We start from the raw sequence: 26863 nt of genomic DNA on the forward strand, positions 1-26863 counted from the left end.
GATGAGACCAAGAATAACTGGGAAGTGTCAGCTCTTTCTCGGGCTGCCCAGAAAGGATTTAATAAAGTGGTGTTAAAGCATCTGAAGAAGACAAAGAACCTTTCATCAGTAAGAAGTCCTTTGTGTTTTCTGTACCTTACATAATGCAGAGATCAGATTCTAACACTTGTGAAAAGTAAAAATCTTCGTTTAAAATGTTAGTTGTTTTTGTTTGCAAAGTAGAGTACAATATAAAAATAATTTTAATATATTGGCCAGTCATGGTGGCGCACACCTGTAATCCCAGCACTTTAGGAGTCTGAGGTGGGTGATTGCTTGAGCTCAGCCTGGGCAACATAGGAAGACCCTGTCTCTACTGAAAAATACAAAAAATTAGCTGAGTGTACTGGCACATGCCTGTGGTCCCAGCTACTTGGGAGGCTGAGGTGGGAGAATCACCTGTGCCTGGGAAGTTGAGGCTTGTAGTGAGCAAGATCACACTACTGCACTCCAGCCTGGGCAATGGGAATGGCCTGACTCAAAAAAAATTAATATATTTTTAGCAATGAAAATATAAACTCTATTACCTGTTTTGTTTATTTATTTTTTTTTTTTTGGTCTTGTTTTTCTGTTCATCCCTCCCTTCAAATGTATTTAGTGGATAATAAAAGGTAAACTGGTTCATATTAAATAAGCAAGTTAGAATACTGATACCAGGGATATGTAAGACTTTCATTTATGCTTAGATCTTCAATATGTCATATTACCAGGTTTAGTTTGTTCCAGTTTTCTTTTTTGTACTTTTGTGGCTTTTTGGTGATAATTCCTTGGGGCAGTTTACTCGAGTGAACCATATGATGTGATAGTAAAAAATGATGTAAATAGAGAAAATTGAGTTAGAATAGGGGAAATATCTATTTTGGAATTAAGTAAGAATTAAAATTTGAGAAACTTTTTTTTTTTTTTAAGATGGAACCTCCCTCTGTCACCCAGGCTGGAGTGCAGTGGCACGATCTTGGCTCACAGCAAGCTCTGCCTCCTGTGTTCATGCCATTCTCCTGCCTCAGCCTCCCAAGTAGCTGGGACTATAGGTGCCCGCCACCACACCTGGCTAATTTTTTTTGTGTATTTTTTTAGTAGAGACAGGGTTTCATCATGTTAGCCAGAATGGTCTCGATCTCCTGACCTCGTGATCCATCCGCCTCGGCCTTCCAAAGTGCTGGGATTACAGGCGTGAGCCACTACGCCCGGTCTGAAAAACTTTTAACATCTAAAACTGATAATGCAAACTCTAGGGTCAGTTCTTCTCACCTCATTATTTTGGGCACCTTTTGTTTGAGAGACTAGAATGAAACAAGAAATGGCAGCATAAAAGTTTTTATAATTTTATGACACAGCAGGATAATATAACTTGAATATATCTATGGTTTTACAAATAAAATTTCTTGTATTCTTATCGATTTAATTTTTTTTAGGGCAGGATCTCAAGTCGTCACCCAGGCTGGAGTGCAGTAGTGTGATCTCAGCTCACTGCAGCTTCAACCTCCCAGGCTCAAGTGATCCTCCTGCCTCAGCCACCCGAGTAGCTGGGACCACAGGCGTGTGCCACTATGCCCAGCTAATTTTTGTATTTTTTGTAGAAATGGGTTTTACATTGTTGCCCAGGCTGGTCTTGAACTCCTGGGCTCAAGCAATCCGCCCACCTCAGCCTCTCAAATGCTAAGATTACAGGCATGTGCCACGGTGCTTTGCCAAAATTTTTGTACCGATACACAGTGCCTGTTCCTTAGCACTACGGTTCTCTAACTGTGACCCCTGGGGGATCCAGGGTGCAAGGCCAAAGCTATTTTTACTCTGTTAATTTGCACCACGGTATTGTGATGGAGAAAACTGTTGATTCTCTAGCACTGACTCTGAGCACAGATTTTTCAAAATACTGTGTGTGTGAGGCAGGAGGTGCACATGAAGCAGGCCTGCGTAGAGAAGTGTGACAGCTATCTGGAGAAAAAGCACTGTGTGGTGCTTTGAACGGGGAGCTGAAATAGCCACTGCTTTGTGGACACAATTTTTATTAAAATGACAGCTGAAAGGCACACTGAGATGGCCACTTTGCCCAGAGTTTTCGTTTGTTTGGAAAATATAGTTACTTTTTATAACATGTAATGGGGTTTAGTAATTTTAATTAAGTAACTATTTACATAGTTTCTGAGTTTCAATTTCTAATGTCATTATTACTGATAAACAGGACCTACATAAAGCAGAGCTCTTTGGGGGTCCTTGGTGTTTCTTAAGAGTGGAAAGGATCCTGCCAAAAAGTTTGGAATTGCTGGTCTAGGAAATGGACATCCAAGTGGATGGCAAAGAGTGTTTTCATATGTCTTCTGTTTAATTTTTAACCCATTTGTAATCACATATATACAATTGTTCAAATTTATAGAATGAAGCAATATCCTTAGAAGAAATAAGAATTAGAGTAGTACAAATGCTTGGATCTCTAGGAGGACAAATAAACAAAAATCTTCTGACAGGTAAATTTCTTTTAAAATAAATAACCTCTGTAGATATATTTGTGCTTTTATTTGGATGTATCCAGTTCATAATATATTCTGAATATTTACTCCTATATGTGATTTATATATTTTAAATAAGATTATAAAGAATAATATCTTGGCTAATGAAATTCTTTGACTGTATCCATAAAATTGGAATAATTCAGTATACCAGTAGAATAGATGTTCTAGCTTGACTTGTTAAGAATGTTATCCAGTTTGAAACAATGTAATTTGATACTCTTTTCCATGTGTCAGGAATTCCAAGTTAATCTCTTTGAGATCCAATATTGTTAATATTTTGATATTTTTAGAAATTTTTCCAAATGAGAATTACCATATTTGATTAGTAGGCTGCGTGTGGTGGCTCACGCTTGTAATTCTAGAACTTTGGGAGGCTGAGGTGGAAAGATTACCTGAGCCTCAGGAGTTTGAGACTAGCTTGGGCAACATCATGGCAAGAAGCTGTCTCTATTATTTCAATTTAAAAGAATCCACTTTTTTTTCTTTTCTTTTCTTTTTTTTTCTTGCTCTATTGCCCAAGCTGGAATGCAGTGGCATAATCTTGGCTCACAGCCATCTCGACCTCTCAGGTTCAAGCGTTTCTCCTGCCTCAGGCTCCTGAATAGCTGGGATTACAGACAGACGCCACCATGCCTGGCTGATGTTTTGTGTTTTTAGTAGAGATGGGGTTTCACCATGTTGGCCAGGCTGGTCTTGAACTCCTAACCTCAGGTGATCCCCAGCCTCTGCCTCCCAGAGTGCTGGGATTACTGGTGTGAGCCACCGTGCCCCACTGTGCCTGGTCAAAAGTCTACATTTTTGATTAGTAAAAATTCCTCTGTATTTTTACTTTTGAAATTTGGTGTTAATACTAGGGAGTTTTGGTTATTTAGGGAGTTAGAGCCTGTACTTGGAAAGTGTTTTTTTGTTTGTTTGTTTGTTTTGAGACTGAGTCGTGCTCTGTCTCCCAGGCTGGAGTGCAGTGGCCGGATCTCAGCTCACTGCAAGCTCTGCCTCCCGGGTTTATGCCATTCTCCTGCCTCAACCTCCCGAGTAGCTGGGACTACAGGCGCCCGCCACCTCGCCCGGCTAGTTTTTTGTATTTTTCAGTAGAGACGGAGTTTCACCATGTTAGCCAGGATGGTCTGGATCTCCTGACCTCATGATCCACCCGTCTCGGCCTCCCAAAGTGCTGGGATTACAGGCTTGAGCCACCGTGCCCGGCCTGGAAAGTGTTTTAAAGAGATTTTTTTTTTTTTTTTTTTTGAAGATGGAGTTTTGCTCTTGCTGCCTAGGCTGGAGCGCAATGACGTGATCTCGGTTCACCGCAGCCTCAGTCTCTCAGGTTCAAGGGATTCTCCTGCCTCAGCCTCCCTAGTAGCTGGGATTATAGGCATGCGCCACTCCTCCCGGCTAATTTTGTATTTTTAGTAGAGACGGGGTTTCTCCATGTTGGTCAGGCTGGTCTCGAACTCCCGACCTCAGGTGATCTGCCCGCCTCGGCCTCCCAAAATGCTCCCAAAAGGCATGAGCCACTGTGCAAGGCCAAGATTTTTGTTTTTAAAGTAAAAATTTTGTTCATTGACTTTCTTCCACAGAATAAGTAACTAAGTGAATTTGGATGTTAAACATTCGAGACTATTAGGCTTGTTTAAAAGTAATTTTACTTTAAATTAAATCGAGTGATTTCTGATGTAATTGCATATCTGAGGCAAAAGAATAGGGAAAGGTGAATGAAGGGCTTCACTTTAATAGAATGTAGAACAGGTGGCGTTAGAAATGTTTTGATTTGTGAATAATTCTGACAGTAATAAAAAGAAAAAAATGTTTTGTTCTTTTAAAATCTTTTCTAACAGTCGCTTCCTCTGATGAGATGATGAAGAGCTATGTGGCCTGGGACAGAGAGAAGCGGCTGAGCTTTGCAGTGCCCTTTAGAGAGATGAAACCTGTCATTTTCCTGGACGTGTTCCTGCCTCGAGTCACAGAATTAGCGCTCACAGCCAGTGACAGACAAACTAAAGTACTTCTATTTTTTATTTCACCCATTATTTAGCTCCTGTTGCTTTAAAAATACATATTGGTTAGGATATGGAGAACACATTTCAGCCATTCCAATATTAGTATTTTTCTGTTTTCTGTAATACAGTAATTAGAAAACTACTTACTTATTAGAAGTCAGTGTCATTGAGAAATGGAAGTCACATAAATCGTCTTAATAGATAACTGGGCTGGGTGTGGTGGCTCATGCCTGTAATCCCAGCACTTTGGGAGGCCGAGGCGGGCAGATCACTTGAGGTCAGGAGTTTGAGACCAGTCTGGCCAACATGGTAAAACCTGATCTTTACTAAAAATACAAAAATTAGGTGTGCTGGCGTGCGAGTGTAGTCTCAGCTACTCGGGAGGCTGAGGCAGGAGAATCGTTTGAACCCGGGAGGCAGTGGTTGTAGCGAGCCGAGATTACACCACTGGATTCTAGCCTGGGCGACAGAGCGAAACTCCATCTCAGAAAAAAAAAAAATTGCCTTTCAAAACATTAATATACCAAAAGCTTTTCTTTATATAAATGCAATATAAAGGGCATTTAGAGTGATATTTCGTCTATGCTTGGTTATCCTCTTCAGTCTAGGAGTTTAGAAACAGATAATCTCAAATTTTCATACAAGCATACGTTGGTGATACTGCAGGTTCAGCTCCAGACCACAGCAATAAAGTTAACATCTCAGTGTAGCAAATCACACTAGTTTTTTGGTTTTTCAGTACATGTAAAAGTTATGTTTACACTCTACTGTGGTCTATTTAGTGTGTAATAGAATTAGAACTTCATATACATACTTTAAAATGCTTTATTGCTTAAAAATGCTAACAAAGTGAGCACATGCTGTTGGAAGAATTGAGCCAGTAGAATTTTTCAACAAGGGGGTTGCCACAGACCTTCAATTTGTTAAAAAACACATTGTGTCCAAAGCCTCATAAAATGAGGTATGCATGTATTAATTTGTAAATTTTCTATAGTGCTTCAAAAAATATTTTTACTAAAAGTGATAGTTTAAAATGTGCTAACAGATGAAGCAAAGTTATATAGTTCTTTAATATGGCAACAGTGAAATATACTTCTCAAGAATGTATTAGTGTCAGTTTCTAAAGCTTTAAATTTTAATTTTTGTTCTTGGATAAAAAACAAAGTGAACAGAATCATTAGTATTATACAGCAAGAAATGCTAATTCCAGTTAATTTATATTTGGTTTACGTGATAGTTATGTGCAATGAAATTTTTCTTCTTAAAGGGCTAAATTGAGTGACATTTCACATATTCTCTCGTCTTCAGTGTGATAACTTAGATGTTGCTGACCTCCTGGTCTGTTTTAGGTTGCAGCCTGTGAACTTTTACATAGCATGGTTATGTTTATGTTGGGCAAAGCCACGCAGATGCCGGAAGGGGGACAGGGAGCCCCACCCATGTACCAGCTCTATAAGCGGACGTTTCCTGTGCTGCTTCGACTTGCGTGTGATGTTGATCAGGTAAGGGCTTTGAATCTGAAACAGTTGTAACTGAAACTTTAACTGAACTTTTTAAACTGAAACTTTAAAAAGTTTGGTTTCTCTAATTCAGTAGTCAACAGAGCAGTGGAATTACCTGGAGATCATTAAGAATGATACTGCTCCCTGGCTGCTACCCCAGGTCCTCTGGTTTAATTGGTCTTGGACATGACCTGGGCACGACCTGGGCACCAGAACTTCTAAAAGCTCTCCCCTCCACTTTCAGTGTGTCTCGAAGTTTGGGAATCGCTGTTATAGTTAAAAGTTACTGAGAGTCCAGGCATCTGAAGGTGACTTAGCTGTCACCCCTCTCATGGACAAACATAGTCTTTCACAGAGGGAAGAAAAGAGAAATAACCATGGGCCAGGTGTGGTGGCTCACACCTATAATCCCAGCACTTTGGGAGGCCGAGGTGATTGGATCACCTGAGGTCAGGAGTTCAAGACCAGCCTGGCCAACATGGTAAAACCCCTGTCTCTACTAAAAATACAAAACTTACCTAGGCGTGGTGGCGCGTGTCTATAATCCCAGCTACTCGAGAGGCTGAGGCATGAGAATCACTTGAACCCAGGAGGTGGAGATTGCAGTGCACTGAGATCACGCCACTGCACTCTAGCTTGGGAGACAGAGCAAGACTCATTCTCAAACAAAAAAAAAAAAAAAAGAGAGAGAGAACTAACCATGGCTGACAAGTGGCCTATACTATGACTTTATGGACAAATCCTTCACTGCTGCCATGAGGCAGAAAAAGGTAAGAAATCTTCTGAGTTCATTTTATGAGTCTAGCATGACCTGAATATCAGGGTATACACGTAAAAAGGAAAATGAAATACAAAACTCATTCATAATGCAGTTGGAAAATTCTGCAGTATACGTGTGTGGATATAGTCCAGCAGTATGTTCAGATGCACTGTTATTAAATAGAGTTCATAGTGAAAACTGGAAACTTACCACAGAAGTAGATTTAACATAGCATTGAACCTCTCCGTGGAAGCCTGGGAGGCATTTGGCAGCTCCTGATGAAATAGTAGTTTCACATGATGTTTAATGTGATAGAATGTTTGCCTGAATCTTGCAGCCAGGTCATCCTCTGTGTGAAGTACTGACACTCCCTTGCGCTTCCACCCAGCATGGGAGCACGGCCTGTTTCTGGGAGTGGTCAGTGCTTTACTTGGAGTTAGTTATTTCCATGTTTAGCATCCTAACCTCTCAAGGTCTGTGAGTCCCCTGAGGGCACGGGCAGAGCCTGGTATTCCTTGCTCCCTCTCCAGCATCTACCCCAGCACTTGGCACTTGGCAATTAAAAGACACTTGTCAGGAGACCCGTAAGGCTAGGACATCAGCCCTACTAACTATTTGGGAGATTCTATTCAATACTGTAGGATAAGAAAATCACAGAAGGGAGGAGGGCGGAGCAAGATGGCCGAATAGGAACAGCTCCAGTCTCCAACTCCCAGCGCAAGCGACACAGAAGACCGGTGATTTCTGCATTTTCAACTGAGGTACTGGGGTCATCTCACTAGGGAGTGCCGGACAATCGGTGCTGGTCAGCTGCTGCAGCCTGACCAGCGAGAGCTGAAGCAGGGCGAGGCATCGCCTCACCTGGAAGCGCAAGGGGGAAGGGGATCCGTTTTCCTAGCCAGGGGAACTGAGACACACAACACCTGGAAAATCGGGTAACTCCCACCCCAATACTGCGCTGTAAGCATACAGGCACACCAGAATATATCCCACACCTGGCCGGGAGGGTCCCACGCCCACGAAGCCTCCCTCACTGCTAACACAGCAGTCTGCCACGATCTATCCGCAAGGCAGCAGCGAGGCTGGGGGAGGGGCGTCCGCCATTGCTGAGGCTTAAGTAGGTAAACAAAGCCGCTGGGAAGCTCGAACTGGGTGGAGCTCACAGCAGCTCAAGGAAGCCTGCCTGTCTCTGTAGTCTCCACCTCTGGGGACAGCGCACAGCTGAAGACCAACAGGGGAAGTAGCAGGAGCCGGTGCAGACGCGAACGACTCTGTCTGACAGCTTTGGGGAGAGCCGAGGATCTCCCAACGCGGAGGTTGAGATCTGAGAACGGACAGACTGCCTGCTCAGGTGTGTCCCTGACCCCTGAGTAGCCTAGCTGGGAGAAATCCCCCACTAGGGGCAGTCTGACACCCCACACCTCACAGGGTGGAGTACACCACTGAGAGGAAACTTCCAAAGGAAGAATCAGACAGGTACACTCGCTGTTCAGCAATATTCTATCTTCGGCAACCTCTGCTGCTGATACCCAGGCAAACAGGGTCTGGAGTGGACCTCAAGCAATCTCCAACAGACCAACAGACAGTCCTTTTGACTGTCAGAAGGAAAACTATCAAACAGGAAGGACACCTATACCAAAACCCCATCAGTACGTCACCACCATCAAAGACCAGAGACAGATAAAACCACAAAGATGGGGAAGAAGCAGGGCAGAAAAGCTGGAAATTCAAAAAATAAGAGCGCATCTCCCCCTGCAAAGGAGCGCAGCCCATCGCCAGCAACGGATCAAAGCTGGTCAGAGAATGACTTGGACGAGAGGAGAGAAGAAGGCTTCAGTCTATCAAACTTATCAGAGCTAAAGGAGGAATTACGTACCCAGCGCAAAGAAACTAAAAATCTTGAAAAAAGAGTGGAAGAATTGACAGCTAGACTAATTAATGCAGAGAAGATCATAAACGAAATGACAGAGATGAAAACCATGACACGAGAAATACGTGACAAATGCACAAGCTTCAGTAACCGACTCGATCAACTGGAAGAAAGAGTATCAGCGATTGAAGATCAAATGAATGAAATGAAGCGAGAAGAGAAACCAAAAGAAAAAAGAAGAAAAAGAAATGAGCAAAGCCTGCAAGAAGTATGGGATTACGTAAAAAGACCAAATCTACGCCTGATTGGGGTGCCTGAAAGTGAGGGGGAAAATGGAACCAAGTTGGAAAACACTCTTCAGGAAATCATCCAGGAGAACTTCCCCAACCTAGTAGGGCAGGCCAACATTCAAATTCAGGAAATACAGAGAACGCCACAAAGATACTCCTCCAGAAGAGCAACTCCAAGACACATAATTGCCAGATTCACCAAAGTTGAAATGAAGGAAAAAATCTTAAGGGCAGCCAGAGAGAAAGGTCGGGTTACCCACAAAGGGAAGCCCATCAGACTAACAGCAGATCTCTCGGCAGAAACTCTACAAGCCAGAAGAGAGTGGGGGCCAATATTCAACGTTCTTAAAGAAAAGAATTTTAAACCCAGAATTTCATATCCAGCCAAACTAAGTTTCATAAGTGAAGGAGAAATAAAATCCTTTACAGATAAGCAAATTCTTAGAGATTTTGTCACCACCAGGCCTGCCTTACAAGAGACCCTGAAGGAAGCCCTAAACATGGAAAGGAACAACCGGTACCAGCCATCGCAAAAACATGCCAAAATGTAAAGACCATCGAGGCTAGGAAGAAACTGCATCAACTAACGAGCAAAATAACCAGTTAATATCTAATGGCAGGATCAAGTTCACACATAACAATATTAACCTTAAATGTTAATGGACTAAATGCTCCAATTAAAAGACACAGACTGGCAAACTGGATAAAGAGTCAAGACCCATCAGTCTGCTGTATTCAGGAGACCCATCTCACATGCAGAGACATACATAGCCTCAAAATAAAGGGATGGAGGAAGATCTACCAAGCAAATGGAGAACAAAAAAAAGCAGGGGTTGCAATCCTTGTCTCTGATAAAACAGACTTTAAACCATCAAAGATCAAAAGAGACAAAGAAGGCCATTACATAATGGTAAAGGGATCAATTCAACAGGAAGAGCTAACTCTCCTAAATATATATGCACCCAATACAGGAGCACCCAGATTCATAAAGCAAGTCCTTAGGGACTTACAAAGAGACTTAGACTCCCATACATTAATAATGGGAGACTTCAACACACCGCTGTCAACATTAGACAGATCAACGAGACAGAAAGTTAACAAGGATATCCAGGAATTGAACTCATCTCTGCACCAAGCGGACCTAATAGACATCTATAGAACTCTCCACCCCAAATCAACAGAATATACATTCTTCTCAGCACCACATCGCACTTATTCCAAAATTGACCACATAATTGGAAGTAAAGCACTCCTCAGCAAATGTAAAAGAACAGAAATTATAACAAACTGTCTCTCAGACCACAGTGCAATCAAACTAGAACTCAGGACTAAGAAACTCAATCAAAACCGCTCAACTACATGGAAACTGAACAACCTGCTCCTGAATGACTACTGGGTACATAACGAAATGAAAGCGGAAATAAAGATGTTCTTTGAAACCAATGAGAACAAAGATACAACATACCAGAATCTCTGGGACACATTTAAAGCAGTGTGTAGAGGGAAATTTATAGCACTAAATGCCCACAAGAGAAAGCAGGAAAGATCTAAAATTGACACTCTAACATCACAATTAAAAGAACTAGAGAGGCAAGAGCAAACACATTCAAAAGCTAGCAGGAGGCAAGAAATAACTAAGATCAGAGCCGAACTGAAGGAGATAGAGACACAAAAAACCCTCCAAAAAATCAATGAATCCAGGAGTTGGTTTTTTGAAAAGGTCAACAAAATTGACAGACCGCTAGCAAGGCTAATAAAGAAGAAAAGAGAGAGGAATCAAATAGATGCAATAAAAAATGATAAAGGGGATATCACCACTGACCCCACAGAAATACAAACTACCATCAGAGAATACTATAAACGCCTCTACGCAAATCAACTAGAAAATCTAGAAGAAATGGATAATTTCCTGGACACTTACACTCTCCCAAGGCTAAACCAGGAAGAAGTTGAATCCCTGAATAGACCAATAGCAGGCTCTGAAATTGAGGCAATTATTAATAGCATACCCACCAAAAAAAGTCCAGGACCAGATGGATTCACAGCTGAATTCTACCAGAGGTACAAGGAGGAGCTGGTACCATTCCTTCTGAAACTATTCCAATCAATAGAAAAAGAGGGAATCCTCCCTAACTCATTTTATGAGGCCAACATCATCCTGATACCAAAGCCTGGCAGAGACACAACAAAAAAAGAGAATTTTAGACCAATATCCCTGATGAACATTGATGCAAAAATTCTCAATAAAATACTGGCAAACCGGATTCAGCAGCACATCAAAAAGCTTATCCACCATGATCAAGTGGGCTTCATCCCTGGGATGCAAGGCTGGTTCAACATTCGCAAATCAATAAACGTAATCCAGCATATAAACAGAACCAAAGACAAGAACCACATGATTGTCTCAATAGATGCAGAAAAGGCTTTTGACAAAATTCAACAGCCCTTCATGCTAAAAACGCTCAATAAATTCGGTATTGATGGAACGTATCTCAAAATAATAAGAGCCATTTATGACAAACCCACAGCTAATATCATACTGAATGGGCAAAAACTGGAAAAATTCCCTTTGAAAACTGGCACAAGACAGGGATGCCCTCTCTCACCACTCCTATTCAACATAGTGTTGGAAGTTCTGGCTAGGGCAATCAGGCAAGAGAAAGAAATCAAGGGTATCCAGTTAGGAAAAGAAGAAGTCAAATTGTCCCTGTTTGCAGATGACATGATTGTATATTTAGAAAACCCCATCGTCTCAGCCCAAAATCTCCTTAAGCTGATAAGCAACTTCAGCAAAGTCTCAGGATACAAAATTAATGTGCAAAAATCACAAGCATTCTTATACACCAGTAACAGACAAGCAGAGAGCCAAATCAGGAATGAACTTCCATTCACAATTGCTTCAAAGAGAATCAAATACCTAGGAATCCAGCTTACAAGGGATGTAAAGGACCTCTTCAAGGAGAACTACAAACCACTGCTCAGTGAAATCAAAGAGGACACAAACAAATGGAAGAACATACCATGCTCATGGATAGGAAGAATCAATATCGTGAAAATGGCCATACTGCCCAAGGTTATTTATAGATTCAATGCCATCCCCATCAAGCTACCAATGAGTTTCTTCACAGAATTGGAAAAAAACTGCTTTAAAGTTCATCTGGAACCAAAAAAGAGCCCGCATTGCCAAGACAATCCTAAGTCAAAAGGACAAAGCTGGAGGCGTCACGCTACCTGACTTCAAACTATACTACAAGGCTACAGTAACCAAAACAGCATGGTACTGGTACCAAAACAGAGCTATAGACCAATGGAACAGAACAGAGTCCTCAGAAATAATACCGCACATCTACAGCCATCTGATCTTTGACAAACCTGAGAGAAACAAGAAATGGGGAAAGGATTCCCTATTTAATAAATGGTGCTGGGAAAATTGGCTAGCCATAAGTAGAAAGCTGAAACTGGATCCTTTCCTTACCCCTTATACGAAGATTAATTCAAGATGGATTAGAGACTTAAATGTTAGACCTAATACCATAAAAACCCTAGAAGAAAATCTAGGTAGTACCATTCAGGACATAGGCATGGGCAAGGACTTCATGTCTAAAACGCCAAAAGCAACGGCAGCAAAAGCAAAAATTGACAAATGGGATCTAATTAAACTAAAGAGCTTTTGTACAGCAAAAGAAACTACCATCAGAGTGAACAGGCAACCTACAGAATGGGAGAAAATTTTTGCAACCTACTCATCTGACAAAGGGCTAATATCCAGAATCTACAAAGAACTCAAACAAATATACGAGAAAAAAACAAACAACCCCATCAAAAAGTGGGGAAAGGATATGAACAGACATTTCTCAAAAGAAGATATTCATACAGCCAACAGACACATGAAAAAATGCTCATCGTCACTCGCCATCAGAGAAATGCAAATCAAAACCACAATGAGATACCATCTCACACCAGTTAGAATGGCAATCATTAAGAAGTCAGGAAACAACAGGTGTTGGAGAGGATGTGGAGAAATAGGAACACTTTTACACTGTTGGTGGGATTGTAAACTAGTTCAACCATTATGGAAAACAGTATGGCAATTCCTCAAGGATCTAGAACTAGATGTACCATATGACCCAGCCATCCCACTACTGGGTATATACCCAAAGGATTATAAATTATTCTACTACAAAGACACATGCACACGTATGTTTATTGCGGCACTATTCACAATAGCAAAGACTTGGAATCAACCCAAATGTCCATCTGTGACAGACTGGATTAAGAAAATGTGGCACATATACACCATGGAATACTATGCAGCCATAAAAAAGGATGAGTTTGCGTCCTTTGTAGGGACGTGGATGCAGCTGGAAACAATCATTCTTAGCAAACTATCACAAGAACAGAAAACCAAACACCGCATGTTCTCACTCATAGGTGGGAACTGAACAATGAGATCACTTGGACTCGGGAAGGGGAACGTCACGCACTGGGGCCTATCATGGGGAGGGGGGAGGGGGGAGGAGGGAGGGATTGCATTGGGGAGTTATACATGATATAAATGATGAATTGATAAAAAAAAATAAAATAAAATAAAAATAAAAATAAAAAAAAAAAAAAAAAAAAAGAAAATCACAGAAGGAATATTAGGAAGGAGAAAAGATTACTATAATTGTTTCCAAATCTGGAAAGCCCAAGCGTAAGCATATTAGCTGATAAACTCTAAGAATTAATAAAGGAAAAAGCTGATGAATTATAAACCCATAATTCTCATTATCTGTTTTCATGTTATTCTCATATATTTCATATATTAGTATTGACCACTTGGAAAATATGTCTATAACATCTTGTTCATAACAGCATAAAAAAAAATGTCTAGGAATAAACTTCAGTGTGCCAGGCAAATGTATTTTATGACTATAGAAGATGAATAGCTTATGTACCTGAGTTAGACATTATTGAAAAAAAATGTCAAGTTTCCCCAAATCAATTAACTCTGGTATAATTCCAGTAAAAAATCCAGAATTAATTTTATTTTTGAACTTAAAAATAATCTGAAGGAGTAATTGCTTGAGCCTAATAAGCAAGACACGTTTTGAAAGGGTAGTGTGCTGGAGGGAGTCTAGTGTAGCAAATGTTAAAAAGGGGCCTTAACGGAGTGTAAGAGGCTGAACCAGTGCACAGATGGCTCAGTGGGAGAGGTAGGTGCTAGAAAGTGTGTATATGAAAATTGTGTCTATGGTAGGGGGCCATTTAAGTGGGAAATGGGTCATTTGATAAATGATACTAGGTCAAATGACTAACATGTTAAAGAAAAAATTTTGACATTCGTTAAAGATGTTAAGGAAAACTACTAAAGGGGAGGCTATTCCAGTGGGCTTTTACACTGCTGGAGAGGGATTGGGCTCTACTCCAAATACTTATTGACCAGGGGGATTGATAGCCAAGGAGCAGGGTCAGGGTCAGTGGATGGAAAATCACTAAGAGGTATATTGGGGGAACCAGCCCCCAATATTTCATCGTAGGTTCTTTTCTATTTTCCCTAAGGATCGGCCAGTCTGCGAAATAAAGAGTACAAAGAGAGAAATTATACAGCTGTGCCTCTGGGGGTGACATCACATATTGGTAGGACTGTGATGACAACCTGGAGCCACAAAACCAGCAAGTTTTTATTAGGGATTTTAAAGGGGGAGGGGGTGTATGAACAGGGAGTAGGTCACAAAGATCACATGCTTCAAAGGGTAATAAAGGTCACAAGGCAAGGCAAAATTAGAATTACTGATGAGGGCCTATGTCCCAGTGTGCACTCATTGTCTTGATAAACATCTTAACAGGAAACAGGATTTGAGAGCAGGCAACCGGTCTGACGAGAGTTTACCAGGCTGGAATTTCCCAATCCTAGTAAGCCTGAGGGTATTGCTGGAGACCAGGGCATATTTCATTCCTTATCTCAACTGCATAGGACAGACAGTCCCAGAGTGGCTGTCTGTAGACCTACCCCCAGGAATGCATTCCTTCCCCAGGGTCATTCCTTGCTGGGAAAAGAATTCAGTGATACTTCTCCTACTCGCACATCCGTCTATAGGGTTTCTGTGAGAAGAAAAATATGGCTCTGTTCTGCCCGACCCCGTAGGCAGTCAGACCTTATGGTTATCTTCCCTTGTTCTCTGAAAATCGCTGTTATTCTGTTCTTTTTCAGGGTGCACTGATTTCATTTTGTTCACGCACACATAATTTACAATCAATTTGTACAATAGTAGTCCTGAGGTGATGTACATTCTCAGCTTATGAAGATAACAGGATTAAGAGATTAAAGACAGGCATAAGAAATTATGAGTATTGATTGGGGAAGTGATAAATGTCCATGAAATCTTCACAATTTATGTTCAGAGATTGCAGTAAAGACAGGTGTAAGAAATTATAAAAGTATTATTTGGGGAACTGATAAATGTCCCTGAAATCTTCACAATTTATGTTCTTCTGCCCTGGCTCCAGCCAGTCCCTCCGTTGGGGTCCCTGACTTCCCGCAATAGAGAAAACATCAGACATAAAGAGGATTGTGGCTAAACCAACCTAAGAGTGTTATGGCTGAAGATGGGCCAGGGTGACCAAACACTGCCTGGGAGCTGGTGGGAGATGACGAATTAGATTATATATCAAGGGGAGAGGGGTTTTCGCTGAACTGACCCACCAGAGTTCTTGGTAAAATTGGACTAATAGAGATGAACATGGAAGCCCAGAAGTCAAGGCCTAGTTGAGAAGAGTTCAGAGGAGCCTGACTAGAGTTAGGGTAAGGGAAAGAGTCTTTGTCACAAGTGAAGAAACTAATTGTAAATCAATAAGATTTGGAAGGAAAAACAAACTGTAAATAAATTACAGAAAAATGTAATGACTACATAGCTTGTCTGTCTGTGTATGTCTTTAAGTCTTGGGGTCTTTTTTGTTGATAACACATCAGTTTATAATATAAAAATGTTCAAAGATAAAAATGAACCTTCACGTCACCCCTTTCACATGCTTGTTCCCTGGGAAAAGATGTTAGATCCTCTGGAAAGTCTGGAGAATGTCTTTATAATAACACATCTTGACATGTGCATAGATGTTTTGTTAAGAAAAAGTAGACTCGTAGCATTTCAAAACGTTTTCTTCTGTGTGCAGTGTGATTTCTGCTCCTTGGATGGATTTCATTACCGTTCCATAATCGGCATCCTTCTGTGTCTTTCTATAACGTTTGTACAGATAGGGAGACACATAAAAGTGTTAATGTATTGATGGTTTTGACCTTATAAATGTTTAAGACTACTGAATGGCACAAAACCAACATTGTAACATATACATAATGTGCAACGTACTACTGAATAAATCAGATTTAAAAATAGACAAACGTATAAAGAAAAAAATAGGCAGCTCATAAAAGAAGAAATGTAAATGGCCGATGGAATGTATCTTAAAATAGTCAACCTTTTCGTAAACAAGGAACTTCAAATTAAAATGATTGGCTACTGTCAAGTATTTAAAAGATGGACAATGTTTGGTGTTGCCAAGGGCACAAGGAAAGAACCCTGTGCGTCATGGTTGGTGGGGCAATGCAGGCACAGTACTCTGCAGCTGGGCTCGGACTGGGTGACCACAGCCCTGGCGTAGCAGCTTCCTTACAACAAAGCTGCTTAAACAGTTTGCTCAGGACTCTCCACTCTGCATGGTAGTCATAATTTAGAAATACTTGCATTTCTAGCAGTAGGGTTCTGCCAGCTGGGTTGTGGTATGTCCTTAGTTGAAGTACTGGGCAGCTAGTGAAAACACTGGTAGAGTGCATATGTTTACGTGGAAAGTACTCTAAGGAAGAAACCAGTTACTGGTTTCTTCCAGGAAGACAGGAGCTCTGCCTCCTTGGCAGATTTTTTTTTGTTTTTACATGTGCATATACACATATTTAAATATATATAAATTGGCTGGGGGTCAGGAGTTCGAGACCAGCCCGGCCAACATGGTGAAACCCTGTTCCTGCTAAAAATACAAAAATTGGTCGGGTGTGGTGGTGGACACCTGTAATCCCAGCTACTTGGGAGACTGAGACAGGAGAATCATTTGAACCCAGGAGTCAGAGGTCGCAGTGAGCCGAGATTGTACCACTGCACTCTACCCTGGGCGACAGAGCAAGACTCTGTCTTAAAAAAAAAAAAAAAAGTATACAAATAAAATATTTTGAAAGTTCACAGTAGTTACCTTTGGGATGTAGGACTGGAGCGGGATGGTTTTCTAGAAAGGGGTATGTATATATTGTATATATATCTAGCTATGTATACATGTATTAAAAAACTTTTGTACTAAGAACAGAACAGTATGATTCTTTTGTGGGAAAAAAAAGTGATACTTTAAGACCAGGTTAAACTTTCAGACTGAAAGTTAAGACCCTTTTATATTGATTAATCTTAAAAATTGCTTCATAGAGGCCAGTGAAGGTATTGGGGGAAAAATACCTTCAAAGACTGGAAAGACTATTTGGAAGAGTCTCTGAGTTGTTTATTCTGAGCCCTGGGACATTTTGCATCATTTTCGAGGTGATATTAACTACAGTATGGACCTCTAATATCAAAGTACTTAATTGGTGAGCTCAATAACTGTGGGGAATAAAGGTCTGGTTAGCTCAGTGCTCCTATAAAAAACCTGGCCTCTGAGGCAGAAATGTACAGGATATCAGTGTAGGGAGTGTTCGCCTTAACTTACACCACAAGCATTTTACTTTTTTTTGACGAAGTCTCACTGTCTGGAGTGCAGTGGCACAATCTTGGCTTATTGCAACCTCCACCTCCCAGTTCAAGCGATTTTCCTCCCTTAGCCTCCCAAGTTGCTGGGATTACAGGCGACCACCACCACACCCGGCTAATTTTTGGATTTTTAGCAGAGAAGGGTTTTCACTATTTTGGCCAGGGTGGTCATAAACTCCTGACCTGAAGTGATCTCCCCTCCTCAGCCTCCCAAAGTGCTGGGATTACAGGCGTGAGCCACCATGCCTGGCCATTTTAATTTTTTTTTTTAGACGCGGTGTCCTTCTGTCACCTATGCTGGAGTGCAGTGGCACAATCATAGTTCTCTGCAGCCTCCACCTCCTGGGCCCAAGACACTCACCCGTCTCAGCCTCCTGAGTAGCTGGGACTACAGGCACGCACCACCATGCCTAGCTAATTAAAAAATAATTTTTTTAGAGACAAGGTCTTGCTATATTGCCCAGCATGGTCTTGAACTGGCTTCAAAAGACTCTCCGGGCTTGGCCTCTTAAAATGCTGGGATTACGGGCATGAACCACTGTGCCTGGCCAGCATTTTACTCTCATGTATAATGAGGATTAGATTTGTAACAGTTTGTCTAGCTAATTGCTTTGATCCACTTCTCTTACTGCTCCAAGATGACCACATGGTCACACCTCCACCAGGCCACTAGATTACACTTCCAAGCTTCCAGGAAGACAGGATCTCTGCCTTCTTGGGTATGGATTTACTTGTCAGAAGGGAGGAGCCCAGGCCTGGAGACATCTTGGATTTTACAAAGCCGGGGAGTACGGGACTCCTGGCTCCTGGAGAGGCTTTATTTATGTTCCAGAAGATTAGACCTAGGATCCTTTTCATCCTATCTCCATAGAGGTTTTTCTCCCTCCTTTTGGCAGCAGTGGGAGAGGCAGCTTCCTCTTTGTCCTACATATAAACAGATTAAATCTGTTTTTCTATGTTCCTCCCCTGTGGTGCAGGCTTTGAATTTGTGTATATAGCACATTGATTGGGCTTTCATTTTGTCACCACAAGGAGGGACAGTTAGGCTGTGGGGAACCACAGGGTTATTATTTGCTTTGTATAATAGTTGAATGGTGAGGATCTGTCTGTAATCCAGGATATCTTGTGTGCATGTTCAAGATCAGATGAATAAAGATGAGTATTAAAAACCCAACAATATCTATCCTAAATTGTCCTCCCAATCAGAGGAACAGGGAGCTTTAGTTGCATATTTTTCTTTGCTGGACTCCTCATCATGGGATTAAACTGGAAAAGGAAACTAATGGGACTGGGGATGGTGGCTCATACCTGTAATCCCTGCATGTTGGGAGGCTGAGGCAGGAGGATCACTTGAGGCCAGGAGTTGAAGGCCAGCCTCAGCAGCATAGTGGGACCCTGTCTCTACTAAAAAGAAATTTTAGGTTAACTGGGTGTGGTGGTACATGCCTGTAGTCCTAGCTATTCTGGAGGCTGAGGTGGGAGAGGACCACTTGAGCCTGAACTAAAAAGGGAAAGTAGTACAACCATGGTAGTAGTATTGCTTAATTTTATACTGCAAATGGCATTTAAATGGAACTCTTTACAGAGTAATATTTCTTTAACGTGAAGGGAATTAACTTTAATGGTATTCTTTCTTCAGGTGACAAGGCAGCTGTACGAGCCACTAGTTATGCAGCTGATTCACTGGTTCACTAACAATAAGAAATTTGAAAGTCAGGATACTGTCGCCTTACTAGAAGCTATATTGGTAAGTAATAGTTGATTCTTTTCCTCTTATTCCCATTGATTAGTTGTATTTGATGTTTGTTTATTTATTTATGATTTTGAGACAGAGTCTTGCTCGGTCGCCCAGGCTGGAATGCAATGGCATGATCTTGGCTCATTACAACCTGCGTCTCCCAGGATCAAGCAGTTCTCCTGTCTTATCCTCTTGAATAGCTGGGACTACAGGCGCGCTCCACCATGCCTGCTTAATTTTTTGTATTTCAAGTAGAGACGAGGTTTCACTGTGTTGGCCAGGCTGGTTTTACTGCTGACTTCAAGTGATCCGCCCACCTCAGCGGTGAGCCGGGCACAGTGCCTCATGCCTGTAATCCAACACTTTGGGAGGCTGAGGCAGGCAGGTTGCGTGAGCCCAGGAGTTGGAGACCAACCTGGCCAACATGGAGAAACCCTGTCTCTACTAAAAATACAAAAATTAGCTGGGTGTGGTGTTACACACCTGTAGTTCCAGCTCCCCAGGTGGCTTAGGCATGAGAATTGCCTCAACCTCGGAGACAAAGGTTGCACTGAGCTGAGATTGCGCTACTGCACTCTAGCCTGGGCGACAGAGTGAAACTGTCTCAAAAACAAACAAAGAATAAGAAGAATTTCTGAGCATATCCAATTTTCTCCTATACTCAGATTCAATAACTAAAGACCCTGGAAACAGCAGTTCACCTTTTACACAGAACTCTCCTGACACAGAGAAGCAGCGTCTTAGAATTTGGTCGCCATCTCACTGAGGGCAGAGGCAGTGAGGCCAGCTAAACTGTAGTGTCTTGATGCTTATTTTACTATAAGTTTTGAACCTGTGCAAATAAGTTGATGTTGCCTGCACAGTCCTGGTTATGCTGCTGGCAGTGTACTCTGAGTGTGACCTTTCTTTGTAGTCATGTTAGGGGCAGGGGAGAGTGAGTGAACATTTGTTAAGGTGGTGACATAATTAAACCTGTAGTTTAATTCCCTGCAGTGTCTACCAGTGAATCCTACCTATAATAAATACAGTTAGTTAAAATTAATTTATGGCTTATTTGCATTCAGATGGTTTCATTATCATGTTTCTGTTAAAAAGTTTTTATTTTAGTTGTTTTCTGTTTCTTTTCTCCCTTTTAATCCTTGAAGGTAGATTAAGTAAGAGCTTCAGAAAGAAATCTGATAAGTAAAACGAGATAGTTGAGGAAAGAAAAGGTAAAGAAGCAGCGTGAACTCAGTAGCACAGCACTCAAGTGAAGGAGGGCCATGGGTTTCCTGGTGAGAGCTGCTATTCCCTGCATCACCATATGGCACCGGTGACCTCTGCTCTTAGAAGCAGGAAGCACCCTCTCCTCCCATTCCCGTGGCTTGTGTTACCTTTTCAGATTCTAATTACCTCTGCAAGAAAGGATTTGTGTATAGCAGATAACTGGAAGTGTTAGGCAGAACTCTTTTATTTCAGTGTTGAGTGTACATTTTCAAGTTAAACTTTTCCTTTATAGATCTGAGAGAGTGTCATGACCAGAAGGAAACAAAGCATAAAGTAGAATATATCTCTGTGTGGTCGTTGGTCAAATGTCCATAGCTGGTTTTGGCAGGGCCTTTTTGGGGGCTGCTCTTCATGCCTCCATAGGATTTTCCTTTATGGAGCAGTACAGTTTCTTTGGAACTTCCAAGGGTCTTATTTTCTTTAACTTCAATATGCAAAGTGTCTCAAATGCTGTTATGGGGTAAAATCAACAATCAGAATTCCTCTGAAATTCTTAGGATATAGCCATTTTGTTTTTTTTCAGGGAAGGGAAAGATTGTTTTGTTATAATTAAAATTTTCTCTCCCTTCATGGCTTTTCAGTTTATTAATTTGTTTAAAAGAAAATGTTTTCATTATGTCAGAAGGAAGTAGTTATATAAGCCTAGATTCTGGATACACTATGGAGATTGGTTTTACTAATGTTTATGTTTTTCTTGACTAGTGCTGTAAATTAATTTTTAACCTACGTTAGTTAGGCTTAGAGATAGACCAAGGGTATTCAGTTGTTAGTGGTTATAAAAATTAGTAAACTCAAGGTCTCTTTGTTTTGTTTCAGGATGGAATTGTGGACCCTGTTGACAGTACTTTAAGAGATTTTTGTGGTCGGTGTATTCGAGAATTCCTTAAATGGTCCATTAAGCAAATAACACCACAGCAGCAGGAGAAGAGTCCAGTAAACACCAAATCGCTTTTCAAGCGACTTTATAGCCTTGCGCTTCACCCCAATGCTTTCAAGAGGCTTGGAGCGTCACTCGCCTTTAATAATATCTACAGGGAATTCAGGTTTGTAAAGCTACACCACAGGGAAGAGAAACTTGTGGTTTTGAAAAGTGATTTGGAGTTTCACTCTGTGTATCCGTGTGTCATATATCCTGCATTTAGTAAGTAATTATGTGCTGGATGCTGTGCTGTCTTTTGGAAATTAAAAAGTGAATTAAAATTCAGTTTGCACTCCAGAAGCTTGGAAACTGCTGAGAAATGCATATAAACACTGTCTCAGCCATTTCGGAAATGCAACAAAAGACACATATACAGGGGCTTTGAGTTTCTCAGAGGAGGAGTAGCTAATCCGGGGTGAGCACATAAGCTGTGGCCTCTTGCTAGGGTTTATATTGGAGATGAGACTTGAAGGATAAATGGAAGTCAGCCAAGGCATTTTAGATCATAGTTAGTGGGGTGGTGGGGGGTAGAGATAAGAAACAGGAAGGTGTCTGAGGCGATAAAGGCCTTTGAGGTTTGGAGGCAGGTGTTGTGAGGCTGGTGAGGAGGGCTCTGCCTGCTGTAGCAAGGAGCGTAGGTCACCTCTAGTGACAGAGGGTCTGTGGAATAGTGGGTGCAGGGAGAGATGCATTTAGATTTCCTCCTAAAATCCACTTGCTGGCAGCTGTGTAGAGGGGTGGGTCTGAGTAGACTGAAGACTGGGACACCAGTGAAGAGGCCATTTCAGAGGTCCAAGAAAAAAGACAAGTGGTCACTGACCTAAGGTAGTGGTGTTCATTCATTCATCCAGCATTCCTTATTAGGAATATTGTGTACCACATTTACCTGTGTAGTCTCACATCCTGCACATGTACCCCTGAACTTAAAAGTTGAAGGAAAAAAAAATGATGTGCCAGGCCTGTGCCCATGTTGGAGGTACAACGATACAGCCCTTCATGAGGGTTACATTTCAGAAGGACACGTAGATAATAGCCACATAGGCAAATGAGCAGTTCTGCAGACACAAGGGACAGAGGCACTGGTGTGGAAACAGCATGTGTTGCCTCTTTGGTTCATGTAGCTTTTTCTTGAGGAAGTATCTTTGAGAAGTATTTTAGGTTGTTTCATGGTTTTTCTTTTTTGTTGTTGTTGTTCTTTTGTTTTTGGAGACGGAGTCTTGCTGTGTCACCCAGGCTAGAGTGCAATGGCGTGATCTCGGCTTACTGCAACCTCTGCTTCCTGGGTTCAAGCGATTTGCCTGCCTCAGTCTTCTGAGTAGCTGGGATTATAGGCGCCCACCACTACGCCTGGCTAATTTTTGTATTTTTAGTAGACAGGGTTTCACCATGTTAGTCAGGCTAGTCTTGAACTCCTGACCTCAGGTGATCCCTGCCTCAGCCTCCCAAAATTCTGGGATTGCAGGTGTGAGCCACACACCTGTTTCATGTTTTAAAATACTGAGCCCTTTTATTTTTTTTTGTCTGAGACAGGGTCTTGCTCTGTTGCTCAGGCTGGAGTGCGGTGGCAGGATCATGACTCACTGCAGCCTCAACCTCGTGAGCTCAAATGGTCCTCCTGCCTCAGCCTCCCTGGTAGCTGGGACCACAGGTGTGCACCACTGCACCCAACTAATTTTTTTTTATTTTTTGTAGAGACAGGGTGTCACTTTGTTGCCCAGGCTGGTCTCGAACTCCAGGGCTCAAGTGATCTTTATAGGCATGCACCACCACACGCAGCTGAGGCTTTAAAAAAAAAAAATCAAATTTAATTAATGTGTGCCTTCTTTAATTCCATTCCTTTTCTTTGTCCTTTCGGCTTTATTGTTTTCTTAGGCGAGGTTTCCTATTCTTTATTTTACAGGGAAGAAGAGTCTCTGGTGGAGCAGTTTGTGTTTGAAGCCTTGGTGATATACATGGAGAGTCTGGCCTTAGCACATGCAGATGAGAAGTCCTTAGGTACATTTTGCTTCAGTGTTCTGTCTGCCTTACAGGTCTGAAAAGTTTCCCCAATGAGGAGTTAAGACTGTGTGATTCTCTTATAAGGCTTTTTTTTTTCCCCAAGAGTTCTATATAAATCAAATGTGAAGAGAAGATAAGCCCCTTTAGTGCCTCAAATCCAGCTTGTTAATGATTTTTTCATGCCCTCATTCTCTTTGACTCACCATATACTCCTGGTGGCCATTGAGCTTGACCCTGGTTGGTTGCAGATTCTGCCCAGGGCAGGGGAGACAACAAAGCCAGTCAGACACTATGATGCTATGATGTGATGACAGAACATGAAAATGTGCAGATATGGTGCTGAAGAAGCTGGATGTGATAACCACTGAGATGTGGTCAGTGCTTCTGCACTCAACTCGTGATCATTTAGAAAGTAGAAAGTGGGTCTCATTACGGGACTGTGATAAAGCTGTTTCGTCCATGATGAAGGAATATTATAAAGATACCAAGTCAGAAGTAGGCTAAAATAGCTAAGAGAGTAATAAATGATTATAATTAAATTCTATGCAAGAAGCTTTTAGGAACTACATAGAGTTGTTGAGCTAGAAGACTTCTTAACTCCCCGTTGGTCCTAGCACGTGATGTAGTTGGGGCGCAGAGGCCCAGGCATGTCAGTGACTGAGAGGGCCACACAGATGTGGCAGGACTCTATCACTGATACAAGTCTTGACTTATTTTATTTTATTTTATTTTATTTGTTTATTTTTTGTGATGGGGTTTTGCTCCTGTCCCCCAGACCGGAGTGCAATGGTGCGATCTCAGCTCACTGCAACCTCCACTTCCTGGGTTCAAGTGATTCTCCTGCCTCAGCCTCCTGAGTAGCTGAGATTACAAGGGCCTGCCACCACGCCTGGCTAATTTTTGTATTTTTAGTAGAGTTGTTTCTCCATGTTAGCCTGGCTGGTCTATAGCTCCTGACCTTATGTGATCCACCTGCCTCAGCCTCCCAAAATGCTGGGATTACAGGTGTGAGCCACTGCACCCGGCAACTTTATTTTTTAAAAAGACAAACTGAGCTCTGTTATCCTTCATGTTGATAGTCTGCTGTGAGCAAAAATGTTTAAAATTTAGTCCTCATTGTCAAATAGCTTAAATTTGCTTTGTTTATCTTGATTTTCCATATAGGTGAATTTTTTCAACAAGTGAAACTTTTTTTGTGATCACTGACATATTTAAAAAAACATAGAAAGAAAACTTTTTCTTGGTGACACAGGTCAAAATAAGATGTATAAGGCTCCTTTCCTAAATAATTCCAGACTTCTATGGGTGACTTCACCATCTTACCTCCGTTGTCCTTCTCCAGAGGCTGTATTACTAAACGATACTATAGTTTATCCTGCATAGGAAGGGAGGTCAAGGGACTTATACCCCTTTAAAATAGCCACAAATTGAAGTCCACAGGCTCTGGCCTGGTATGTGGGTTTTGTAATACCTGCAAGGTCTCTTCCATTTCAGGTCCATTAGGAGAAGCTGTGCTTTGGGTGGCCGAGGTAGTGGTGGTACAGTTTCTAGTTAGGTGTGGCATTGCTCTGTGTGTGTGTGTGCATACCATGCTATCCTGCAGTCTTAAATACGGGTTTTGTGTTCATTTTTGAATATGCAATGTGAACCATTTATCTAAATTTATTGTTCTTAGGGATGAAAACATTAAATCTTTAGTGAAATTACCTTTTCAGTTAAAAATTAGGCCAACAAATTTACAATACAAATTTAGTAATCAGCTATATATGCCTTCTTTGGAAATATGTCTTTGTACTTGAGAACAGGTACAATTCAACAGTGTTGTGATGCCATTGATCACCTATGCCGCATCATTGAAAAGAAGCATGTTTCTTTAAACAAAGCAAAGAAACGACGTTTGCCAAGGTAGGTGATCTTGCTTCCTTTTCCGTCTTTTCCCACAACATAAAACTAATTCTTAGCTAATAAAGGACAACCTGGGATGGATCTGTGGAAGTGTAAGGAATTACTTCCTAAACAAGGAATGTGTGGAAGTGTGAAGAGTTCGTTTTCAAAAAACGTTAAAAAGCTTTGTGTTTGAAAATACTTGATTTAAGGGATAAAGTGTAAGGTATTTGATCTGGGTTGAGATAGTAGATACAAATTGAAAATTAGTTTTATAATGGATGTTTTGTTTAATATGCACTAATTTTGAATATGTTTTGATGTGGATGATTTGACTAGAATATGCATGAACCATTATTCAGTAAATTTTGAAGTGTGTGAACTGAATGTTCAAATAGTAACATCTTGACAGACATGGAATTATAAAATTAGGAAATGAAACTGCTTAGAGCCAAGGCTGGGGTGTTGGCCAGTGGTTTCCAGTTTTTGCCCTTATTCCATCCCAGTAGTGTTGCTTTCTTCGATAGGGTGAGTGCCCTCCATGAGCCCCTCCAGATCTCTGCAGGGTGTCTGGGGACGTCTATTGTCCATGGTAGTGACCGCCACTCTGGAGAAGCACAGTTCTGTGTGTGAAGTGGATTAATATTTTCTCTGTTGTTTTAAAGTTGATTCTTCCAGATTCTACTATTAACTTACGATATCGGTTTAATTCATTGGTTCTAACTTGAGCATGCATTAGAATTACCTGGAGATCCAGTTAAAACACAGATTGCTGGGCTGGCCCCACCCTTAATTTCTGTGTACACTTGGGGTAGGGCCAGATAATTTGCATTTGTAACAAGTACACAGGTAATGTTGGAACAGCTGTCCAGGGACTACACTTTGAGAAGCACTGCTTTACAAGGTACGTTGCAAAGGAAATGTGAAAATACTTAGTGCTGTTCTTTTAAGGAGAACTTTTTAATTTTTCCCCACATGAAAAAATGAACATGAGCAGCATTTAGGACCCCTTTCACCTATGTTATTTTGATTGCACTCTAATTATAATAAATTAAAAATAAGTTGAATGCCTTTTAGTGAGGTTTCTACATGTATCTGTGTGATAAAGATGAGTTTATGATTTCTAGAGCCTTGGTAGCTGAATGTTGCATGTTGGAGAGGGACTAATGACAGTATGCTGTCTCTGTGCAGAGGATTTCCACCTTCCACGTCATTGTGTTTACTGGATCTGGTCAAGTGGCTTTTAGCTCATAGTGGGAGGCCCCAGACAGAATGTCGACACAAATCCATTGAACTGTTTTATAAATTCGTTCCTTTATTGCCAG

General features: G+C 41.4%; 1 protein-coding gene across 1 annotated transcript; it reads left to right on the forward strand.

The window, feature by feature from the left end:
- On the forward strand, positions 1-26863 carry LOC115895927 (DNA-dependent protein kinase catalytic subunit-like; the record flags this gene model as incomplete). Its single annotated transcript, XM_030926464.1, has 9 exons — positions 1-108; positions 2417-2507; positions 4388-4551; positions 5899-6051; positions 19373-19480; positions 21554-21780; positions 23557-23651; positions 25460-25559; positions 26730-26863. Coding segments are annotated over exons 2-9 (1027 nt in total), but the record flags the coding sequence as incomplete, so codon positions are not given.

This window comes from Rhinopithecus roxellana, unplaced genomic scaffold (genome assembly GCF_007565055.1).
Source record: "Rhinopithecus roxellana isolate Shanxi Qingling unplaced genomic scaffold, ASM756505v1 contig3872, whole genome shotgun sequence".
NCBI lineage: Eukaryota > Metazoa > Chordata > Mammalia > Primates > Cercopithecidae > Rhinopithecus > Rhinopithecus roxellana.